The sequence below is a fragment of the Thunnus maccoyii genome, chromosome 11 (assembly GCF_910596095.1).
Source record: "Thunnus maccoyii chromosome 11, fThuMac1.1, whole genome shotgun sequence".
Taxonomy (NCBI): Eukaryota; Metazoa; Chordata; class Actinopteri; order Scombriformes; family Scombridae; genus Thunnus; species Thunnus maccoyii.
The window spans coordinates 14,056,633-14,076,598 of record NC_056543.1 but is presented as its reverse complement, the minus strand read 5'-3'; the positions used below and the strand labels follow the sequence as shown (position 1 = coordinate 14,076,598).

At 39.2% G+C, this 19,966-nt stretch overlaps 1 protein-coding gene across 1 annotated transcript in view; it reads left to right on the top strand.

Moving 5' to 3' along the window:
- LOC121907197 (dehydrogenase/reductase SDR family member on chromosome X-like) overlaps positions 1–19,722 on the top strand; it is a 39,916-nt gene extending 20,194 nt beyond the window's left edge. The window contains exons 4-7 of the mRNA XM_042426624.1: positions 13,116–13,217; positions 13,874–14,081; positions 15,638–15,845; positions 18,506–19,722. Of these exons, the coding sequence (XP_042282558.1) occupies positions 13,116–13,217; positions 13,874–14,081; positions 15,638–15,845; positions 18,506–18,685 (698 nt within the window). The 3' untranslated portion in view covers positions 18,686–19,722. The remainder of the gene's footprint in view (positions 1–13,115; positions 13,218–13,873; positions 14,082–15,637; positions 15,846–18,505) is intronic.
- The last annotated feature ends 244 nt before the right edge of the window (positions 19,723–19,966 follow it).

The window sequence follows — 19,966 nt, the reverse complement described above, 5'->3', positions numbered from 1 at the left end:
TATTAAATTAAATTACAGTGAATACATGCTCCAGTCTGCACCAAACTTCACATGTTTGTAAAGTCAGATCTGTCAGCCCAGGTCTGGAGACATCTACATGCCTGTGACAGAAGCCCTTGGACTGTACCGTGACCCAACGTGCGCAAGGGTGCGAAGGCCCGTTCAACGCTGCTTGCAGCTTTAATTATAAAAATGCTCGTGTTCAACCCCTGTTGAAGAAAGCTGGACTCAATGCAAATGATTTCAACAATTTTAGACCTATCTCTAAACTCACTTTTTTTTACCCAAAGTTCTAGAGAAGATTGTTGCAAATCAACTTTTATCCTTTATGAATGATAACTATGTTTGAATCTTTCCAGTCAGCTTTTAGAGCTCACCACAGTACAGAAAATATGTAAGCAGTCAGGAAACAAAACCAGCGTGAGAAACATATTCCACCTGTCACTACAGGATCTGAGTCAACCAGGGATGTGAGTCGCCCATGCGTGAGCAGGTCCGCCATCTTTGATAGCTAGGTGTAACACCACTTTGACAAACCACATACACCCACAAGACTCAATTGCACCCCATCAATGTACGTCCACTAAAAGTGCTTGTTATTGCCACTGACGGGCTCAGATTGTTGTTATAATAGATTTCAGAGCGAGACTTCTTTAAAAAAGGTTTTAAATGGGCTGCTAAAAATGTCTGAATTTGTAATTGAATAGCCCTGCTTTAAGTCACACCTTACAGACAGGACTTTCTGTGTAAGTATTGCTGAGTATTGGTCTTCCACCTCTAGGATGCATTGTGGGGTTGATCAGGGTTCGGTTCATGGCCCGATTCAATTCACTGCCTTTGGGACATCTCATAAGATTACACATCAGTTTCCATTTTTATGCAGATGATACCCAGGTGTACCTCAGCTGTGACCTCAGTAACCTCAATGAAATTTCTTCACTTATAAACTGTCTTGAGGATATTCATAAATGGATGATTCAAAATTTCCTACAACTCAATCAAAAAAGACTTGTATTTGGCACTGACTCCTCCAAGACTCAAATTACAAACACAAGGTTCCTACTCTCATCTTATGACTCCGCAGTGTACAAAACCTTGGTGTGTTTTTTGACAGCAGCCTCACTTTGAACAGCCACATCAAATCCGCCATACAGTCATGCTTTTCTCAACTAAGGCAAATCTCTAAAGTTAAGCCATTTCTGTCTACCCAAAACCTTGAAACAGTCACTCATGCTTTTATTTCACCACAGCTACATTATTGCAACTCCCTTTCCTCCATCTGCAGCAAATGTCTCTCTCCTCTCTACAGTTAATCCATAATGCAGCCGCCAGGATTTAAACAGGTACCAGAAAACGAGAGCACATTGCACCTATCCTTTCATCTTTTCACCGGCTGCATGTTAGTTTTAGAGTCGATTTTAAAATCTTACTTATCACTTTTAAAGCCCAGAATGGTTTGGCCCCAAGCTACATTTCTGACCTTTTAAATCACCATATGTCGTCACGGGCCTGAGGTGCTCAAATGCTGCTCTCTGATGGTTCCTAAATCCAGACTGAAAAAACAAAGGTCACAGAGTGTTTGCCATCAGGGCCCCCAGACTTTCGAAAAACCTTCCAGAGGAGATTAGGAGGGCAAAGTGTATCTATTCATTTAAGTCTCTTCTTAAAACACGCTTTTATAGCCTGTCCTTCCTGTGATCCTTCTACCTTACCTTTCCCACACAAGGTGTTTTTTTTTTTGTTATGTTTTATTGATGATGCTATTGTACTTATTACGATTAACACTTTCATGATTCCTGTTTGTTGTTTTTAACCCGGTAAGCTCCTTGTAAAACTTGCTTTGGAAAGGTGCTATACAATTAGTTTTTTATCATTGTTATTATTATTATCATTATACAGTTCATCTGAATTACTCCCCCCAGACCTAAGTTTGCATGTATGCACAGGTATGTGTTTATGTTTATTTTTGTATGTAAATATATAAAGGTGTGTTTGGTCCTCTTTGGTATCATGCTGCATTGTAAGTCCTTGTTTCACAAAGATACTGTCCCTAGAAAACCTCAGCTCTCCTGTAGAAATATGCTAATGACTTTAGACTGCAAGTTGGCTTTAGTCAATGAGGCTTAAAGCATTTTACTTCAACTTATAAACACTCACACACGTAGGTACAAGCTGATACCGGGTATTTCTGTATTTTTGCCATAGGCTGAGCTGTCTGTCCGCTAACTTTAGTCACGGTGCACTTGAAAGTAACACATTCTGCCTCAAACCATAGGCCTAGATTAACAGTGTGAAACAAGGCTACCTGTGTGTGTGTGTGTGTGTGTGTGTGTGTGTGTGTGTGTGTGTGTGTGTGTGTGTGTGCGTGCTTAACACATATTAAATTCTCTCTCAGCGTAGGTAACCCAGCTGTTCCCCTCCTACAAAAACTGCCTTTACCTAAGCTCTCTCACTCCAATTAACATAATTTTTGGTCACCTTTGTTTTTATAATGTTCAGTCATGATGAAAGTAATCAAAGCAATCTCTTCAAAGTTGAAAGTTGTCAAAAGGCAGACCTTGTCAGAGTATGTGTTTGTACCTCCACAAATGTTTTTTGTGCAAATATAAGCATGACGTTGGGTGCATTTGTGAAAAGCTGTGGAGTTTCAAATGTTTGTTTATTATTTCCAAGTAATTGTGTGTGTATACAAGACATGTATGTGTGTGGTTATTTGTTATAGCATAGATGGCGCCAGGACATAATCTATAAAACCACTTTTTCAGTCTTAATTCTACTGTACTGTATCATGTTGTAAGTCGTCACATCACATCACTAAATGTGACGCAGCAATGTTTTCACTGTCATGCATTTCAAGAATAAAACATGAAATGCTGAAAAACTGCCAAAAAAAGGAAAGGAAAGGAAAGGAAAGGAAAGGAGGTTCTGACGCTAGGGATTAAGGAGCTCCTGTAATCTGACGTCTCTCGCATAGCAGGCAAAATATTGAATTATAACAGACCAGTCTGATGTGTGTGTGTGGTTATTTGTAGCAGCCCTGTGTCATCTGCACGTATTTAATGAAGGTAAACACAGTGAACGACTATGCGTATTGGCTCAGCGTTTCTCAACATATCTGTCCTACCAGCCCATCCTCACAAGAAAAACTACAGCATAGGTCTAAAATTCAGCCGACAAAAGCAACCTACAGTTATGTTTATGCTATCTAGCGGCCGTAGTAATTATGACCTGGGGAAGTGACACCATTCAGATGATGTTAATATAAGATAACAGTTTGCCTTATTAAGTGAAGGCGGGTTGGGTGGATGGCTAGATAGTTAGATGGCAAGAAGTGAACTTTTCTGCAGGAGACCACCATTTGCTTCCAGCCATGAGTGTGGGGTTTCCAACTGCGAGTCAGGAGAGTTTAAAAAAAATGTAACGATTGTTGTGGTGTTTGCTGTTGCCATGACAACAAAGATTGGGTAGCTTTAAGGTTGTAGAAACCATGTTTCAAGTGATAATTGTAATCCAAACCATGATCTTTCCCTAATCCTAACCAAGTTGTTTTTGTGCCTAAACCTAACCAGACCTTAACCGCAGCATTGTCATTGCCATAAATCATAATTATTTTTTAACAGTGATTTGTAACAGTTTTGGAAAGCAGCATATTACGCTCCTTTGGGTTGTCCTGAAAACACTCCTAAGGGTCATTCTTTAGTGCAGGTATGATCAACCCATGTGGTCGTTTAATTATAAGGATGTGTTGGCCCTGCTGCTTTCAGATGCTGCAGGGATTTCATGAACGGAAGTAGAAAGTTTTCATACAGTATTACGTAGTAATGGACAACAATAATCAGTCATCATTTATAGATAAATGCAGACTTTCCTGCTTTGTCATTCAGAGACAGAATGTCTAAGACCATTTTTTTCTAGCAAAATACCAACAACTGGCTTTGCGCTGCCTCATTTAAATTAACCTGTGTGTTCCTCTTCTTCCACCTGTACATCGTGTGCTCTGAGCTGAGCACCAAAATATTACATAGAGGGGCAAAGCAAATTTTTCAAAAATGCCTCATGACATGGTTACAGATTGGTTCACCTTTGATTAAAAATAAATTCATTCAATTTATTTCAACTTCAGAAATAAGCCGGTCAGTTGAGGTGATGCACCTGTGATGATGAGCATGCTGGGGGAGAGAGAGAGAGAGAGAGAGAGAGAGAGAGATGGGGATATACCTGCCTCTCACTAATAGCCTACTGATTAATAAAAAGAGAAATTGTCACCAGAAATTTGGCCATCTGCACGACATTTCTAAGACCATCTTCGGCCTCTTAATAGCACTGCCTATGGAGGACAGCATCACAATATTCAGGGATTTACAGCCTGGCAGGCTATCATTTCACCAACACAACATGCTGGGGTTGACTCGGGCATCAGCCAGCCTCCTGTCTCCTACATGAGCTGAATAAAAAAGGCTGTGGAGGAGCTAACAATTGGCACTCTGCCCAGACCTAATATTCTTGGATATCACTGTGTTGTTTATCAGACAGCTCAAACTATTTATACTTTCTTGTCTAAGTCTCATAAGAGGCGGGTTCAGAGAACAGTTCATTCATCCTTTTTGTAGTTTCATACTACATTTAGACATTATTGTAGATAGTGTGAGAAGCTGAAAAAGGGTTTGATCCAAATACCACAGGTTACATGTTGATTCAAGGAAATTTATAACTTGACAATCATCTTTTGCTGTGTAGTTTTTAGAGCAAAAACTCATCATCCAAACACTTGGTCAAACAAATCCTTGTATTTCCAGTCCAAACAGTCATTAGAGCTCTGATAGTAAAGTATTTGCCAAAAAATAATTGCATTTCAATGTGTTTACTGTCAGTTTTGAATCATGTTTGTAATGGAATATCTCTGGCCTTTTGGCAAGCAGAGGAGAAATTTGATGCGTTTACCAGCGATGCATTTTAATATCAGATTTAGGTGTAATCCAGCTTAATCATATTTACTGTAGTCACAATCAGGACACAAGATGCATGTTAAAGCCAGGTGGAAATGGTAGAATTTATGGCAGGTGGAGGTAGTCCTCCCTCATGATTTTTATTTTATTGCTTTTGTAAAGATATTTGTTTTTTGTGAAGAAACACCAAAGAGATCAAAGATGCCACAACATAAAAGCCAGAAATTCCACTCACAATTAAACTGAGCTGCTGTAGTTGGATTAACTACAGAAAAGTAGACAAAACCCCCTTTTCAGGTTTTCTGAAACAGTATTTATTATTGACATTATTAATGACGCTTTTCTACATTATTTATGTTCAAGATGTTTCCATTCAGTGTCTGAACTGTTTATTATTTACTTCAAATAGAGTCAGTTTGAAAAAAATGCCTGTATGAACTGATTTTCCGTTGCATTTTCAGGCTAAAAAATTACTGTAAAAACACAAAATTAAGTTTGGTGAAATTGTGTCCAATCCACTGGCTTTTTAAGTGATTGGGGGGATATTTAATAAGTCTGTTGCAAATTTTGTGTCACCGCAATTTTTTTTAATTTAGCGAGGTATTTACTAAGACTACATATGTAAATTAGCGCAGCTGCAGTTCGTCTGATTTGCGTAAAGTGCTGCATTTACCAAAAGATTTTCAGTTGGAACAAGCTTTTGTTTTTATTTTGTTTTTTTTCAGTGACACAGGGAATCTGCAGAGGCTCTGATTGTGCACTATGGCAGCAGAAAACATTTGTAATCACATTTAGTGTTCAAAATTGCAGACGCAATTGTGAAACCTGCTTTTCCATGCACACGGGAAGAAGAGACACCAAGGGAAACAGGTTGAGATGACAAAGACAGAGCTGTACGTGTAGCAGAGAGATTAGACAGTGGAAAATGGAAGCAGAGCTAGACATCACTACGCTCCCATGAAACCATGCTTTGACTTTTGCTCCCTTCAAGACTTCACAAGTCATAAATGTGATATGGTGCATTGAAGTGGAAGTAATTTTTTTAGGTAATAGTAAGCTAGTATGGGCAAACACTAACCAATATGGCATCTTCACCTTTCCCCTGAAGGCCCTTTTCACAGCAGACAGTTTGACTTGTCTTAATAGGGAAAGCACAGGTGTTCCTAATAACATTAAGAATGACTCAGTTCTAATCAGCTGTACCAGTTAACCATGACAGTCTGACAGTGAGCCAGCATGTACAATACCAGGACCCAGAAACTAAAGTGGAATTCAGCCATCATTAATTTTATCATTTGCACCTGTGCTTTTCCTATTGTTACACATCAAAATGTCTGTAATAACACGGTCAATGAACAAATCAATGAACGATTAAGAATGGGAGTAGAAATTACTCCACTCATTATAAAAACTACGCATCAAACCTGAATCCCTTTTGAGTCCTTTGTGTGGCAGCTCTTTCAGTTGGACAAATCGTGGCACTCTTTAACTTGTACAAAAGTTGTACTTTGATTGGTTATTCACTGCTCTTGAGCAGTTTTTTAACAGGGTTGTGCACCAAATGTCACTGTATTCTAACATACTGTAACATTGAGACAGGTGTCCATGCCTTTTGATTTGGAACCAACTTGGAGCCAATGATCCACTGTTTGACTGTTTTCATGTCATTAAACTGAAAATAGAATCATTGTAGAGCTTAATGTGTTTGTACAATGTACAAGTTGTAGTAGTAATAATATCAGTATTAGTAGTAATATAGGTTTTAGATCATTTGGAATGTAGAAAGTAGAAGTATACTAAAATCCAGCATATAAGAAACTGACAATTTAACAACCTTCCAAGTGAAGTTTTTGTGAACTGTGCAGAATGATGAATGTGCAGAGTTTTACACATTCATCTGCTGAAGGAAGAACATTTCTCTGTGCTCACCTTAAATCTGAGTTTAAGTATGAGCACAATTTGTGACATCACAATTAGTATGGGGCCAGTCGTGGTCCAGTACGCAACTTACACAAGTATGATGTGGAAACTTAAAGCCTCCACTGCACATACACTGAGAATGGACTTTTCAGGGACATCTTGTATCTAGTGTCGAAATGAAAAATATTTGTATAGTCATAAATTTAGGATTTTCCAATGAGGGAGAACTTTAGGTAACTGAGTTTTAATGTGGAAAAACCATATCATACACAAAGCAAAGTTTGTTATTCAAGCAAAGTCTTTTTATATGTCTTAATACATGTCTGGAGGGGATCTTTAAGTTAACAGCATGATGATATTACATGATTATATTGAGATGGAGACTATGAATGGACATGGTGACTTTAACACAGCACGCGCGTGTCTCCAAAGGCAGTTCCTATCGTCAGTTTCAAATAATTCCTTTGTAACGAAAACACAGTCTGTGTGTTTGGCTATTGAGCCAAGGAGGCTGAGCTTTAAAGAGGATCCTGGGGTCTTAATTGAGGGCTGGCAGCAGCCAGCCCACGTACGATCGATGGCATTTCACTCCCAGTGGGCTTTCTAGATATGACTGGCCAGTCTGAAAGGGCCTGCCCTCAAGGGAGGCCACTCAAGAGGACAGGAGAGGACTGACAGGCAGGACCCACACAAACACAGATGTACCTGGTCTCAGGCTAATGCGTAGAGACACACACATTTTGCTTCCTTGTACAATTCAAATCCACATACACACTGAGATATACTCAGAGTTATTCATATTCACACACTACACACCCACACACAAACACACACTCAGCGGGTGGTGAGTGGCATGGCTTGGAGATAAGGCTGCTATATCAGACCTTCATCGAGAACGGCTGCACTCTCATCTGTCACGGCGGCCTTTTTTATTATCGGCTCCATCAACTCTCCTTCCCTCCACTCCCTCTCAGTCCTGTTCCTGTCTTTATCCATTATATTTGACCCTCGACAGCCGTACTGCAGATGTACTATATGGAGGAACAATACATTATTTTCTGGATGTTTTATAGATGTGGTTTTCTTTTTGTATGCATTCATCTTGTAGTACTTTGGCAGCGGTTGTTAATCCAAAGAGGATTTGTCTTTCTGAGCCCGACAGAAAACAAGAATATTTTACATATTTGGTTCACGCCCAATTTTGCCTGCATTCACAGGGTTTAGGTTGGATTGGGGCCCAAATATGACTTCACACATTAAATAGTACTAAATATTACAACTAACAATTATCTTACAATTTTCATTACTGATTGATCTGTCAACTATTTTCTCGATTAATTGATTAGTCGTTTGTGTCAGAATGTTAAAAAAAAATGGTGAAAAATGTCAATCACTGTTTCCCAAAGCCTAAGGTGACATCCTCAAATGTCTGGTTGAGTCCCAACCAATAGTAAATAATCCAAAGATATTCCTCTTCCTGTTGGTGAAAACTAAAGAAACCAGAACTTATTCATTCGTATTTATTTGAGAGGCTGGAACCAGAATTTTTTTTTTTCATGAAAAATGATTTAAAACATTTAATCGCTCAAAATAGGTGTTGATTAATTTTCTGTCCATCTAATTAATTGATTAATCATTGCAGCTCTAAATCCTACTGTTAAGCATTATTGTCAATATAGGAATTACAATGATAAAGGAGAGTGTTGTGACTTGCTTACTGTTTTGGTCGTAAAGAGTAAAACTGGTGAGGAGGAAGTGTTTAAAGTTATTCTTGCTGTTCAGGTTGAAGTTAGTTGAAGCTTTACTACACATAAGATGATAAAAGGAGGTTATGACTGCCTTTTGAGTTACCAGGTGAGAAAGGTAAGTTTTGCTGTTTGAGTAAGTGGAGAAGAAATTGCCAAGCAGTGTAGTGTGAATTATGCCACAACTATAAAACCTTTAACCATTGTGTCAGTTTCACAAGGAATTATTGCACACTGTTGTTGATACTTTGAGTTGAAACTAGGTGATACTTATCATAAACAAAATAGGATAAGTATCACAGAGAGTACGAAAAGTTATAGGCAGGTCATTGAGGAGAGGTTCATACAGGAAGCGTTTTGATAGTCAGCAGTCAGCTTCCTAGTACAGCAGCTTTGAGTCTTTGAGCAGCACACAGCTTTGTACTATTGCCAAAATCAAGCCGTTTCTCTCTTTCTAAAATCTCTAGAAAGTCATCGACACCTTTATATCCTCTTGCTTGGACTACTGCAACTCCCTGTATATTGAGATTAATCGGTCATCCCTATCCCGCCTGCAACTGGTCCACAATATTGCAGCCAGGCTCCTGACAGGTACCTGGAAGAGGGACCATATTACTCTTATCCTGGCCTCTCTCCACTGGATGCCTGTAAGGTTCAGAATAGATTTTAAGGTTCTTCTGTTTGTTTATAAAGCCCTAAATGTGCTGGCCCCCTCCTTATTCACAGACCTTCTAAACCCTTATTCTACCTCCAGGTCCCTCAGGTCAGCTGACTTGGGGCTCCTGGCTGTGCCGTGATCTAAACTTAAGCTCAGGGGTGACCGCACTTTTGCTGTTGTAGCCTCTAGACTGTGGAACAGCATTCCTCTCCCTATCAGATCTGCCTCCTCCACTGACTCTGAGTCCAGGCTCAAACCTTACTTTTATTCACTAGCTTTAGATTCTTCCTGATGTGGCTGATTTTTGGCTTGTGCCTATACCTGTGTGTTGTCTGTTTGTGCCTATGAGCTGTGTGCCCTGTTGTTTATGTCAGTGTTTCTTGTATTTGTGATTTTAGCTACCTGCTCTGGTCTGTGCAGCACTTTGGTCAACGTGGGTTGTTTTTAAATGTGCTTTATAAATACATTTGACTTGACTTGACTTGACACAGTTGATGGGAAGAACAGAAGGGTCCTACCAAGTGAGTGATCCTGAGGTTATATGCAGCTCGAGGCATATCTGTCAGTACTGATGACCTCCCTGTTCCTCATTTTACATTCTTGTTGTTTATATCCTCACTGTTTTACCTATTGATCCCAGGCTCACTGCTCTCTGCAATACTGTGAGAATATAGAATATTATCCCCATCGCCTGCCAATCCAGTGTATGTTAGAGAGGAAAATACCATCTCTGTGTAGTATGGTTTTCCCAATAAACTAAGAAAAACATGGCAAAAAAACACCTCAACCTGTTCCATTTGTAAAAAAAAAAATGGTAAAAGGGAGCATCATTCAGTAAATAGGTTTTAAATTCTTCATACCTTCATCCAGCCACTGTATTTATATTGCTTTTATGTTTTCATTATGATTTCATTATGTATTATTTTTGTGGTCATTGGTGCAAACCAAATTTCCTTCGGTTTGCAAGGTGAAATATAGGATAAGATAGAGGACACACGCACGTAGGACATAAAGCATTCTGCGTTCTAGTAGGCAAGAGGTAGGTGTTGAAATTTTAGCCTGCAATGTATATGCACAGGAGGATGTAAGCATTTCTTACAGTTTTTCTCAATTGCTTACACACAATAATTGGGCCTATAAACCAAACACCACAAACCATGACGCCATCTGCGTAAAGACAGACCCATTTCCCAGAACTCTCAACACTATTCCCCTGTTTTCACTCATGTGCTCGTTTAGAAAGCACTGGCATTCAATATCATTAACTCAAGTCATCACAGCTGGAACCCAATTAACACACAGTTCCCCAGGTGGAAACACTAAGAGTCAACATTGTTCACACACCAATCAGAACCTGAGGATAGATAGATAACAGGGCCATGAGTCAGTTCACTTATTTTGGAACAATGGATGGAAAAAAATTGATATCTTTCTTTATGTACAAACTGTTGTTTTCATTGGTTTATATTGGTAAACACATGGAAATAATCTTACTGTATTCTATGTTCTTTATCAGTTGCATATTTTTTACAGTACATTTACTTTTTCACTCAATTTCAGTTTATTTTACTACAGTATATTGAGGAATTAAAATTTTTGAAAATGTATATGTGTTGTGTCTTTATATTGTGTTCATCATGTCAAGAGGTTGTTCTGGGGTAAAATCATAAGCGTCATTATTCATTGCAGTAACAGACTTTTACAGTAGTGTTTTGAATTGATCTCACCAGTGTGTAATGGATATTTTGAAGTGTTTGTGTATTTGATGGCTTTTGTGTGAAGTTTGAAGGCAAAGAATACAGGTAAGTATACATGGTTTAGAGTGAAGAGTTTTGTTTGGATGTGGAAATTTGAAGTTTGTGAAGATGAGTGCGCAGTTATGCATTTGTGTTTACAGTTTTGGGGAATGGAGCATAATTTCAGGAAATGTGTCTTAGCAATTGAAGAAAACTGTAAAGAGATGAGATTTCAATTAAGAGCCTGTAGGAAAAAAAGAAATTAGTATTCTTACTTTTATTAATTGTATTAGTAAATAAAGAAGACACAAAGAAACAGTGAAAAACAGGTCCAAATACAAAGAAAATACCCTTTATAAGAGTAAGAGGAAAGTCAGGTGTTTGAAATTTGAACGGCAAAATTCTGCAATCAACCTAACACATATGTAATAACTGTGCATATAATGTCCCACCAGAAGCAGAATCTGTGAGCAATATTATAGGAAACCAGTCAGACTTGTTGAGAAGCCTGGGATGTTAAAGGGTTACAAACGAGCAGAGGGGACCACATGTCTGATGTATAAAAGCACCAAGATTGAACCTCAAACTGCCAAGAGGTGGAGAAAGTGCCGGAAAAAAATGTGTACGAGTTCACAAAAAGAGAAAAAAGAGAACAATGTTTTCAAGATTTACTTTTAATCATAAGTATTTTCCAATAAGCCATTAAATGCATTAATATAAGTGAAACCACAAGATTATGGTGATTCTCTGTGTGCACTTACTAGAAGTGGCATGTTATGATTGTTATGTTTAATAATTTGTGGACCGCAACTTCAGTTCACACACTTAACTTTATTGTGCGCTGCACATAACAAGAGGCAGTCATAAAACTGCCGTGCCTACTGCAGCAACTATAGCCACAACTGGTGGCTACTAACAGATTCAACTAATCTTTTTCATTCCTCTCTGAGGTTCCCTGAGAACTTCTCTAAATCAGTCCTAAACTGGGCCGTCTTGCTAGGAATTATTAGGCTTCTACACAACGTGCTGTCTGTGTAGACTAGAGCTGCAATGATTAGTCGATTAATCAATTAGTCCATAGACAGAAAATTAATCACCAATTATTTTGATAATTGTTTAAGTTTCTTAAATGTGAATATTTTCTCGTCTCTTTCATTCAGTATTGCAGTAAACTCAAACAGTGATTGACATTTTTCACAATTTTTTGACATTTTATTGACCAAAAATCAAAATAAATTGAGAAAATAATCAACAAATGAAATGATAATGAAAATAATTGTAAATTAGATGCAGCACTTGTGCAGATACTGTGTAACACAATGTCTACACAAAGCAGCGCATTGTTTTGATGTTTCGATGGACAGGAAATAGTTTGGCTATGGAAAGTAGCATGGCTCTTCTACTGAACATTGAGCGGTCAGCTCGATATAATACAAAGTCCATAGCTTAGTGTGTTGGTCATTTACTTTTGCACACACGTCTACTGGTTGGAACAGTTACATGACTGACACGAGGGACAGATAATATAATATAAAGTAACAATATAAAGTAATCCTGTATCATTTAATGGCCATAGTTGACAAGATTCTTATTGCATTTTTGTCTAATAACTTAGCTGAACATTCACACACTTTTTACAGTGTGCTAAGTAGATGTCCCAGCAAGAAAAGAGTTGAGGTTTTTAAGTGAACACTGTCAAGTCTTCTCATATTTCTTTATCCCCAAAGTGATTTCTCTGCATGTGTACACACACACACACACACACTAACACTTAAGCACACAGAGTCACTTTCACGCTCTGGTGATACCAGCTCCTGGTCATTGCTTCCTTACCTGTGTCTTATCATACATTAGACCTGATATAATGGTGTGTTAGGCTATGATGGAGCTCAGGAAGAAGTATTAGGTATGATATAATGTGCTGGAGGAAGAGAGGCATAGCGTTGCCGGAACTGTAGTGTGAGAACCCACCGAGCCTGCTGTAAGAAATCATTAATGCGCTCTTTGATGTCTTACCACCAAAATGGCTAGCAGAAATAATCCCTTTACAATGGCTCTGATGTGTATGCCTCTGTGTGTCTGTGTGTGTGTGTGTGTGTGTCCTTCCCAGTGGAGTTCAAGAAACTGGACCTAGCCTCTTTGCAGTCTGTCCGTCAGTTCGTCCAGAGTTTCAAGAAGCGGGACCTACCGCTCAACATTCTGATCAATAATGGTGAGTGATGGAAACACTATATATACATACACTGTATATGTAGTGAGAGGGAGAGAGTAGTCTGTCCAGCATTAAGTGATAAGTAGAAATCTTCTGCACAGCTTACATGAAGGCAGGTGCTGTCAAACGTAGGCAAAATGTGAAAGAATTAATCTCAGCTGTAGTCTCACTGAAAAATCTTTGACACATATTTAAACATTTTCTGTAGTGGAGGTGCAAACAAGGTGCTTTGGATGTGCTTCATCGGGCTGGCTCATCAATTAGGGGACAGATCTCATGTTTTTTTTTAGTCTGTCTAGTTTATTTGATAAGAAAAATATGTGAGGCCTACCAGAGGATTTTTGCCAACATCATACTCTCAGCAATAATCCATTCAAAGTTAATTTATTTCATGTTTATTTACTTTCTGTGGCTGCAGCCAGACTGAAACAGAGGCAACATGACAGTAAACATTTCTATAGGAATATTATAGTCACACCATTTGAGGTAAAAATACCACAGAGTACTGTACTGCAGACAAATTTCATTCTCACTATTATGTGCTGTTTTTTGGTACGTATGCAAGCACTTCAGACTTACATAAGAATTTTGATATTTCAGACAATTGAATTGTATTTTCGTGCGCATGAAATTTTTGTGTGTTTGTGTGCGTCAAGCGGGTGTCATGCTGGTTCCCGAGGGCCGTACTGAGGATGGATTTGAGCAGCACTTCGGTGTGAACTACCTAGGCCACTTCCTGCTGACCTGGCTGCTCCTGGACACGCTGAAGAACAGTGGGAAATCTGGTGACTTCTCCCACGTGGTCAACGTCTCCTCCTCTGCTCACCGCATCGGCGAGATCAGACTCAATGACTTGAATAGCTGGTAGGTTCGCGCCCAAATACTGATATGCATATACAGTATATGTATATATTGAAGGAACAGTTTCCTACAAACAAAATATTAATACGTATGAAATAATCATTTCATACTGCTGCAGTACATTATGTCTGAACAAATGAACTTTAGCAAATGTTTAGCAGTCACAACCATATCTAGTGTAGCTAATAGCTGCTTAAAGGAGCACTTAATCAGTCCTTTACTGTGTTGATTCTTTTGGAAGAACATTTCAAGCCACTGCCTGTCACAGTCACCTGCTCTCCGCTGGCGTCGCCAACACAGGTGTCTTAGTTTCTGTTGGCATTAGTGGGCGACTGTTGGCTCAGTGTAGTCCCAGCTAAGAGCACTGCTGTCCACAAGCATTAGCAGCCTGAACATCTTCATCGTGTTGTACATTGCCTCAAGAGGAAAAAGGAAACAGTCCTGAGACATTTTATTTATGTTTATAGTTATAGTGACATTATGGAGGATCGTCGCATTATTCCAACAGGATATCTTGTTTTTGTTCTCTGTTTCTGCGTCAGTAACGATCAGTTAGTTCTATGTAGATGTGTCTCCATCAAAGTCATCTGAGAAATGATTTTATAATAATAGATATAACTCTTTCCATTAAAGAAAATTCAGATTATTAGATGTCAGACCACTGTCACATGTAGAAAGGGTGAATAATAGCAGCAGCAAATTAGACCTGCCAATGTGGTCATCATCACCAAGAGATGAAGGAAGGTAACAGCTGCTGCAATTTTCTTTTAATATATGCTTATTTTTTTTAATTTGTACCACCAGTTAAATAGAATAAATTGTTGATGAAATGTAGCATCACTTACCTCAAATGGCTATTAAATAATCAAAAAAAATAAAACAAAAGAAACAGAAAATACAATTCAGCTTGTAGCTGTAAAACACCGTGACGTTTCTCATAGGAAATCGGTAATACTGCGATATCACACAGACTGTGCATCTGGTCCAGAGTCTCTCCAGATAACGGGGAAGAGATTAGTTTTATTTCCCTTTGGGGTTTAGCACCTGACCATCAGACATGTGAGTTATCAGGAGAAATGTGTCATTTGTCTAAATCCAAACAATTGAAACAATAATCAACACGCAAGTAATTTCAGTAATACCCAGGTAATATTGAAATTACTTTGCAGGTTGAAAATATGAGCTTTAAATCCTCTGAAAGGCACACACACACACACACACATACACACAAACCGCAGTTGAATGATATTGTCTGGGCCTGGTTTCAGATGCTTCACATCAAGGACACTGTGCGTCCTTGTGTGCTAAATTTACCTGTTGAGCCTGAGGATTCAGAGAGGTCTTGTTATATTTCCAGTGTAAAAAGAACTCGTCTTTGTTCAGCAGGACAAGTTCTTCTAACCTGGAAAATTATTAGCTATTGTGGAAACAGCTTATTGAAATGAACTGAAAGAAAAACTGAGAAAAACAGTCTCATCCTTGTTGTATTCAAACAGAGACACATTTCATTATCGTCACTGTAAAAGTCTGATAATATTTCTTTCTTTCTTTCTCTTCAGCCAGTGTTATTCAGCCTACAGAGCTTATTGTGACAGTAAGCTAGCACAGCTGTTATTTAGCTCCCACCTCCACCGAGAGCTGCAGGACGGCGGTTTCTCAGTGAGTTCATGTGCTGTGGATCCTGGCATGGTGGATACTGCTCTCTACAGACATCTCTGGACGCCCCTCCGCCTGGCACAGAGTGCTCTCGCTCGCCTCCTTTTCAGGGTAATACACTGCACTGATAGCAGACCGAGTTTGATTTATGTCATCCTGAAAGACAGCAAAGCAAAAACAATAAATATTAAAGACAATAAATATTAAAGTCTAGATGAAATGAAAAATGCTTTTTTTAACCCTTTTAGATCACATCCCTGCTCATATTGTGCACCTATTTAACAATGTGTGCCAAAAAAACCCCATAAAAAAATCAATTTTCTTTGTCTTCTTATATCAAAATCCAATCACGTTTTCTTCCTGTAAAACAAAATATGACGTGTGCTGATGTCAGCTTGAACCAACCAATTTCAACCAATAATATCATGACATCCACCCATCAATCAATCTTCAACTTTTAGCGGCACAGAGATAAGATTCATTATGACATGCCCACTTTTCAATGTTCAAATCAAATTCCTCTCAATGTCATGTCCTGCCTGTCTGCCCTGTTTCACTCGGAAATACATCACGACACAGAAGTTAGATACTCTTAAAATGCTGTTTCATCTGGACTATAAACTACACCTGATAATTAAAATGTCCACAGAAGACACCTAATATACATTTTCTTTACTTTTCTATTCATTTGTTTAATACTGAGTGTTTTCACAGTCCTTGGTCTCTAACCCTTGACCTTGATTCAATCTCTGTATGGTTACAGGACGATTTTAGGGCCACAAAGGCCTTCAACCCTTTCTTTGATCCCCAAACTGCAGGTTATTGCCTTGCTGTCCTAAGTTGTTTCTGTTAAATGACTTGAATGCAAATGTCGTAAGATTAAATGTAGCATCTAAATGTGTTATTTCCAAGCTCTGAAACAATTAATTTTAACTTCAGGATTGTATTACACAAGATGAAACATAGACACTTATGCATTTGCACACACAGTCCATCTACATCACTGAAAATAGAAGTGCTACTAAAAATCAAGGCAGGCTGTTCACGCTGTGATGTATTTTAGAGCACTTCTTGCATAGCTTAAAGCACTGGCCGCAGGCTGCTGTTAATGTCCCTGGGATTTAATGGAAGAAGACGTGTGTGCGTGTTTGAGCACAAACTGCAATTGTCACAGGCATTTGCCTGCAAGCGCAACCTCTAGAATGGTTCTGGCCCACATACACAAACACATTAATCACACAAACTCATGCATGTAATCATTAACACGCACACACCCACACACGACACCACACTAATGCACAAACTGTGTTTCTCGCCTGTTACAACACCTTTAATCTCCTGCTGGAATATTTAGGTACATGTCGAGCCAAAGGCTAGAAGATAGACAGGTGGAGAGCTAAGTACAGCAGATAGATAGAAAAAGTGCTATATTAATCCAAAATCACAAAACCAACGACAATGAAGGAGGCAGATTGGAAATAAATAATAACTGCAGCATGAATAATAATAAAATATTTAACTAGAAACTGAACAAACTAAAATTTGGACCATACTCTAAATCCTCTAATTATATTCTTTACACTGGTAGCACCTGGTAATATGCTGTACATTGCCAAATCTACAATGGTCCAGGCTATAACATCGGTCAGGGAAGCTTCACAAACACACACTCACTCACACAGAATTCAAATAAGACCGATTTAATAAGGAAAGTTAATTTTAAACACAAAACCACGTGGAGTGATTTAAAAAATATATATCGACAAGCGCAAGAGTGTTACAGAAAATCTTTCATCTTACTTGGAAAAAAAAAATCCCCTTTATAATGTTCACATGCTGCATTGTTTATCTGAACACACAAATTGGATGTGAAGCACTCTTCTTCTGACACTCTTGAAAAAGTCGATACAACCAGCAGATGAAATCAATATTTGGAGGAACTGGTCATTGTAATTAGTGATTTAGTGAATATTGTTTTAAAAAGGCAGCGTTGTTGGCAGGCAAAGCGATGAGGTGAGATGCAACAGAGCAACAGGTGAGATAAAATGAGTTGCTTGTTGTCATGGAAACAAGTTTTTTTTTTCCCCCATCTCACAAAAAGTGTTCCAGGAAGCGTTTTTTTTTTTTTGTTGTTGTTGTTGTTTTAAACCGTAAAACCCTCCCATGTGTGAACAAACCTTTAAACTGCAGACAGCAAAATGAATAATGAAATACAAGTTGTGTTTGCCCGTATCGTTGCACGAACTGAAAAATGTTTCCCTGCAAGCAAAACAATTAATTCAGAAGAACTATTAAAAGCACTGCACGCACATACACACACACACACACACACACACACACACACACAATGTTTCTCATTGCATGCATGTGTGGTGTTGATGCTCCCAGGATGTGATCCCCTCTTTCCGCTCTGAAACCTGCTCCTGGTCTCACAGCTGACACTGAGATCATTGTTAAAATTCATCAACACTTACACTCTCACACACTTATCCAAGCAGACACACACACACACACACACGCACACACACACACCCTGAGCCTTCTTTTCACTGACAGTAACATCCAATGACACCAAGCTTCCTCTGGCATTCACACACACATACACACACTCAGACGCGTTCTTTGTTTTTTCCGTACTTGTTGTTGAACTTGTCATCCTGCAGACACTCAGTTCCGTTTGCTGTTTATGTGTCTTTGGTATGGCTTCTTTTTTTTCCAAATTTTGATACCTTTCTGTGTGTGTGTGCGTGTGCGGGTGTGCATTTCCCCAGACTCCTGCAGAGGGCGCTGCCATTGTGCTGTACGCCGCTCTGTCTCCGGCCCTGGAGGGGGAGTGTGGAGGAGGCTACTGGGCCAATGGGCGCAGGGAGACGACGACACCGCCGACCTTTGACCTCAAGCTGCAGCTGAGCCTATGGGAAGCCAGCCACAGGTTGCTGGTCCTGCAGTAGCACGGGACTAAAGGACGACTAACTGAGCTAAAACCCAGATGAAAGCATCGGATATAGACCCTTAACTCGGGCCAGCTAACCCCCCCTCTCCCGTTTTTTCTCAGTCTCTTTTTCTCTGTTCATACCTCACGTCGAGGTTTTCGTAGCGATTTATGTTGACAATCTCACAATCCACCGCTGGACTGTGATTGGTTATTTGGGGAGTGAAGTCCCCCTTTTTGTTCCAGACTGGCCAAAGAAGGGCTACAGGGGATGGAAAACGTTTTTTTTTGTTTTTCACTGTGAGCAAGCAAACATACACACACACATACACAGTACACACACACTTTAGAGTTGTACCGATATTTAATTTTGCTGCCATAGATACCAATCAGTTCAATTATGAATCAGATATAAGTTATCATCCATCTCTGATATAGTTGAGTTTATTCCCTTGATCATAGCTAACCTCAGATGTCTGACCAGAGAAATCACTCCACAGTGAGGTGTTCAAAAACCTGCAATGAAACCTGCCTCACTTTGCCTTAATGTCAATAGTCTGGCTTTCAGTGAAGAGTTTCATTGTTCCACAGTAAACTAGATGCTGTTTCAGAGGCTTTTACATCCTAAAAATAAAACTCTAGACGAACATTAAAAATGCTTCTTGGGTGTGAAAAGAGTTCAATTCAAAAGCAGATATTTGGCGTATCGGCGTCAAAATCACATGTCGGTCAAGCCCTAGCACACACGCACACACACACACACACACACACACACAGACATATTCCATGACAGTAGTTTTTTTTTTCAAACCTGAAACCGCCTTGCTGTAGCGGGGGAATGTGATGTCATCAGGATGTTTCGACACATCACAATGATCTCTCAGATCATCTTGCCATCCCACCTGTTAGACTGGGAGCACTTTGTGTTTTTTGGTACATTCGTGTGCTTTTACTGGTTACTAATAATTCCTCATGTTAACTCCTGGTAGTTGTATGACGAGCTGTGTTTTGAAAAGGTGACTCTTGTTGTACTCATGAAAATGCTGAGAGAACATCGCCAACTCTTCTGTCTCTTTTCACCGCTCAGAAATCCAACAAAAGACGTTACTAAGGTCTGAAGGGGGGTTTGGGAAGAGTTCTCATGTAAAAGTAGGGCCAAATTTGAAGTAATCCCCTCTGTAGACCCACAAGTGATGAGACATTCTGTTTTGTTCTGGAGAATTTTCTTGTTGAAACAAGGATTTCCAGACGTTCCTGTTTGCTTTTGTTCTTCTACAGTATTTGCTCAGAAACAAAAAGG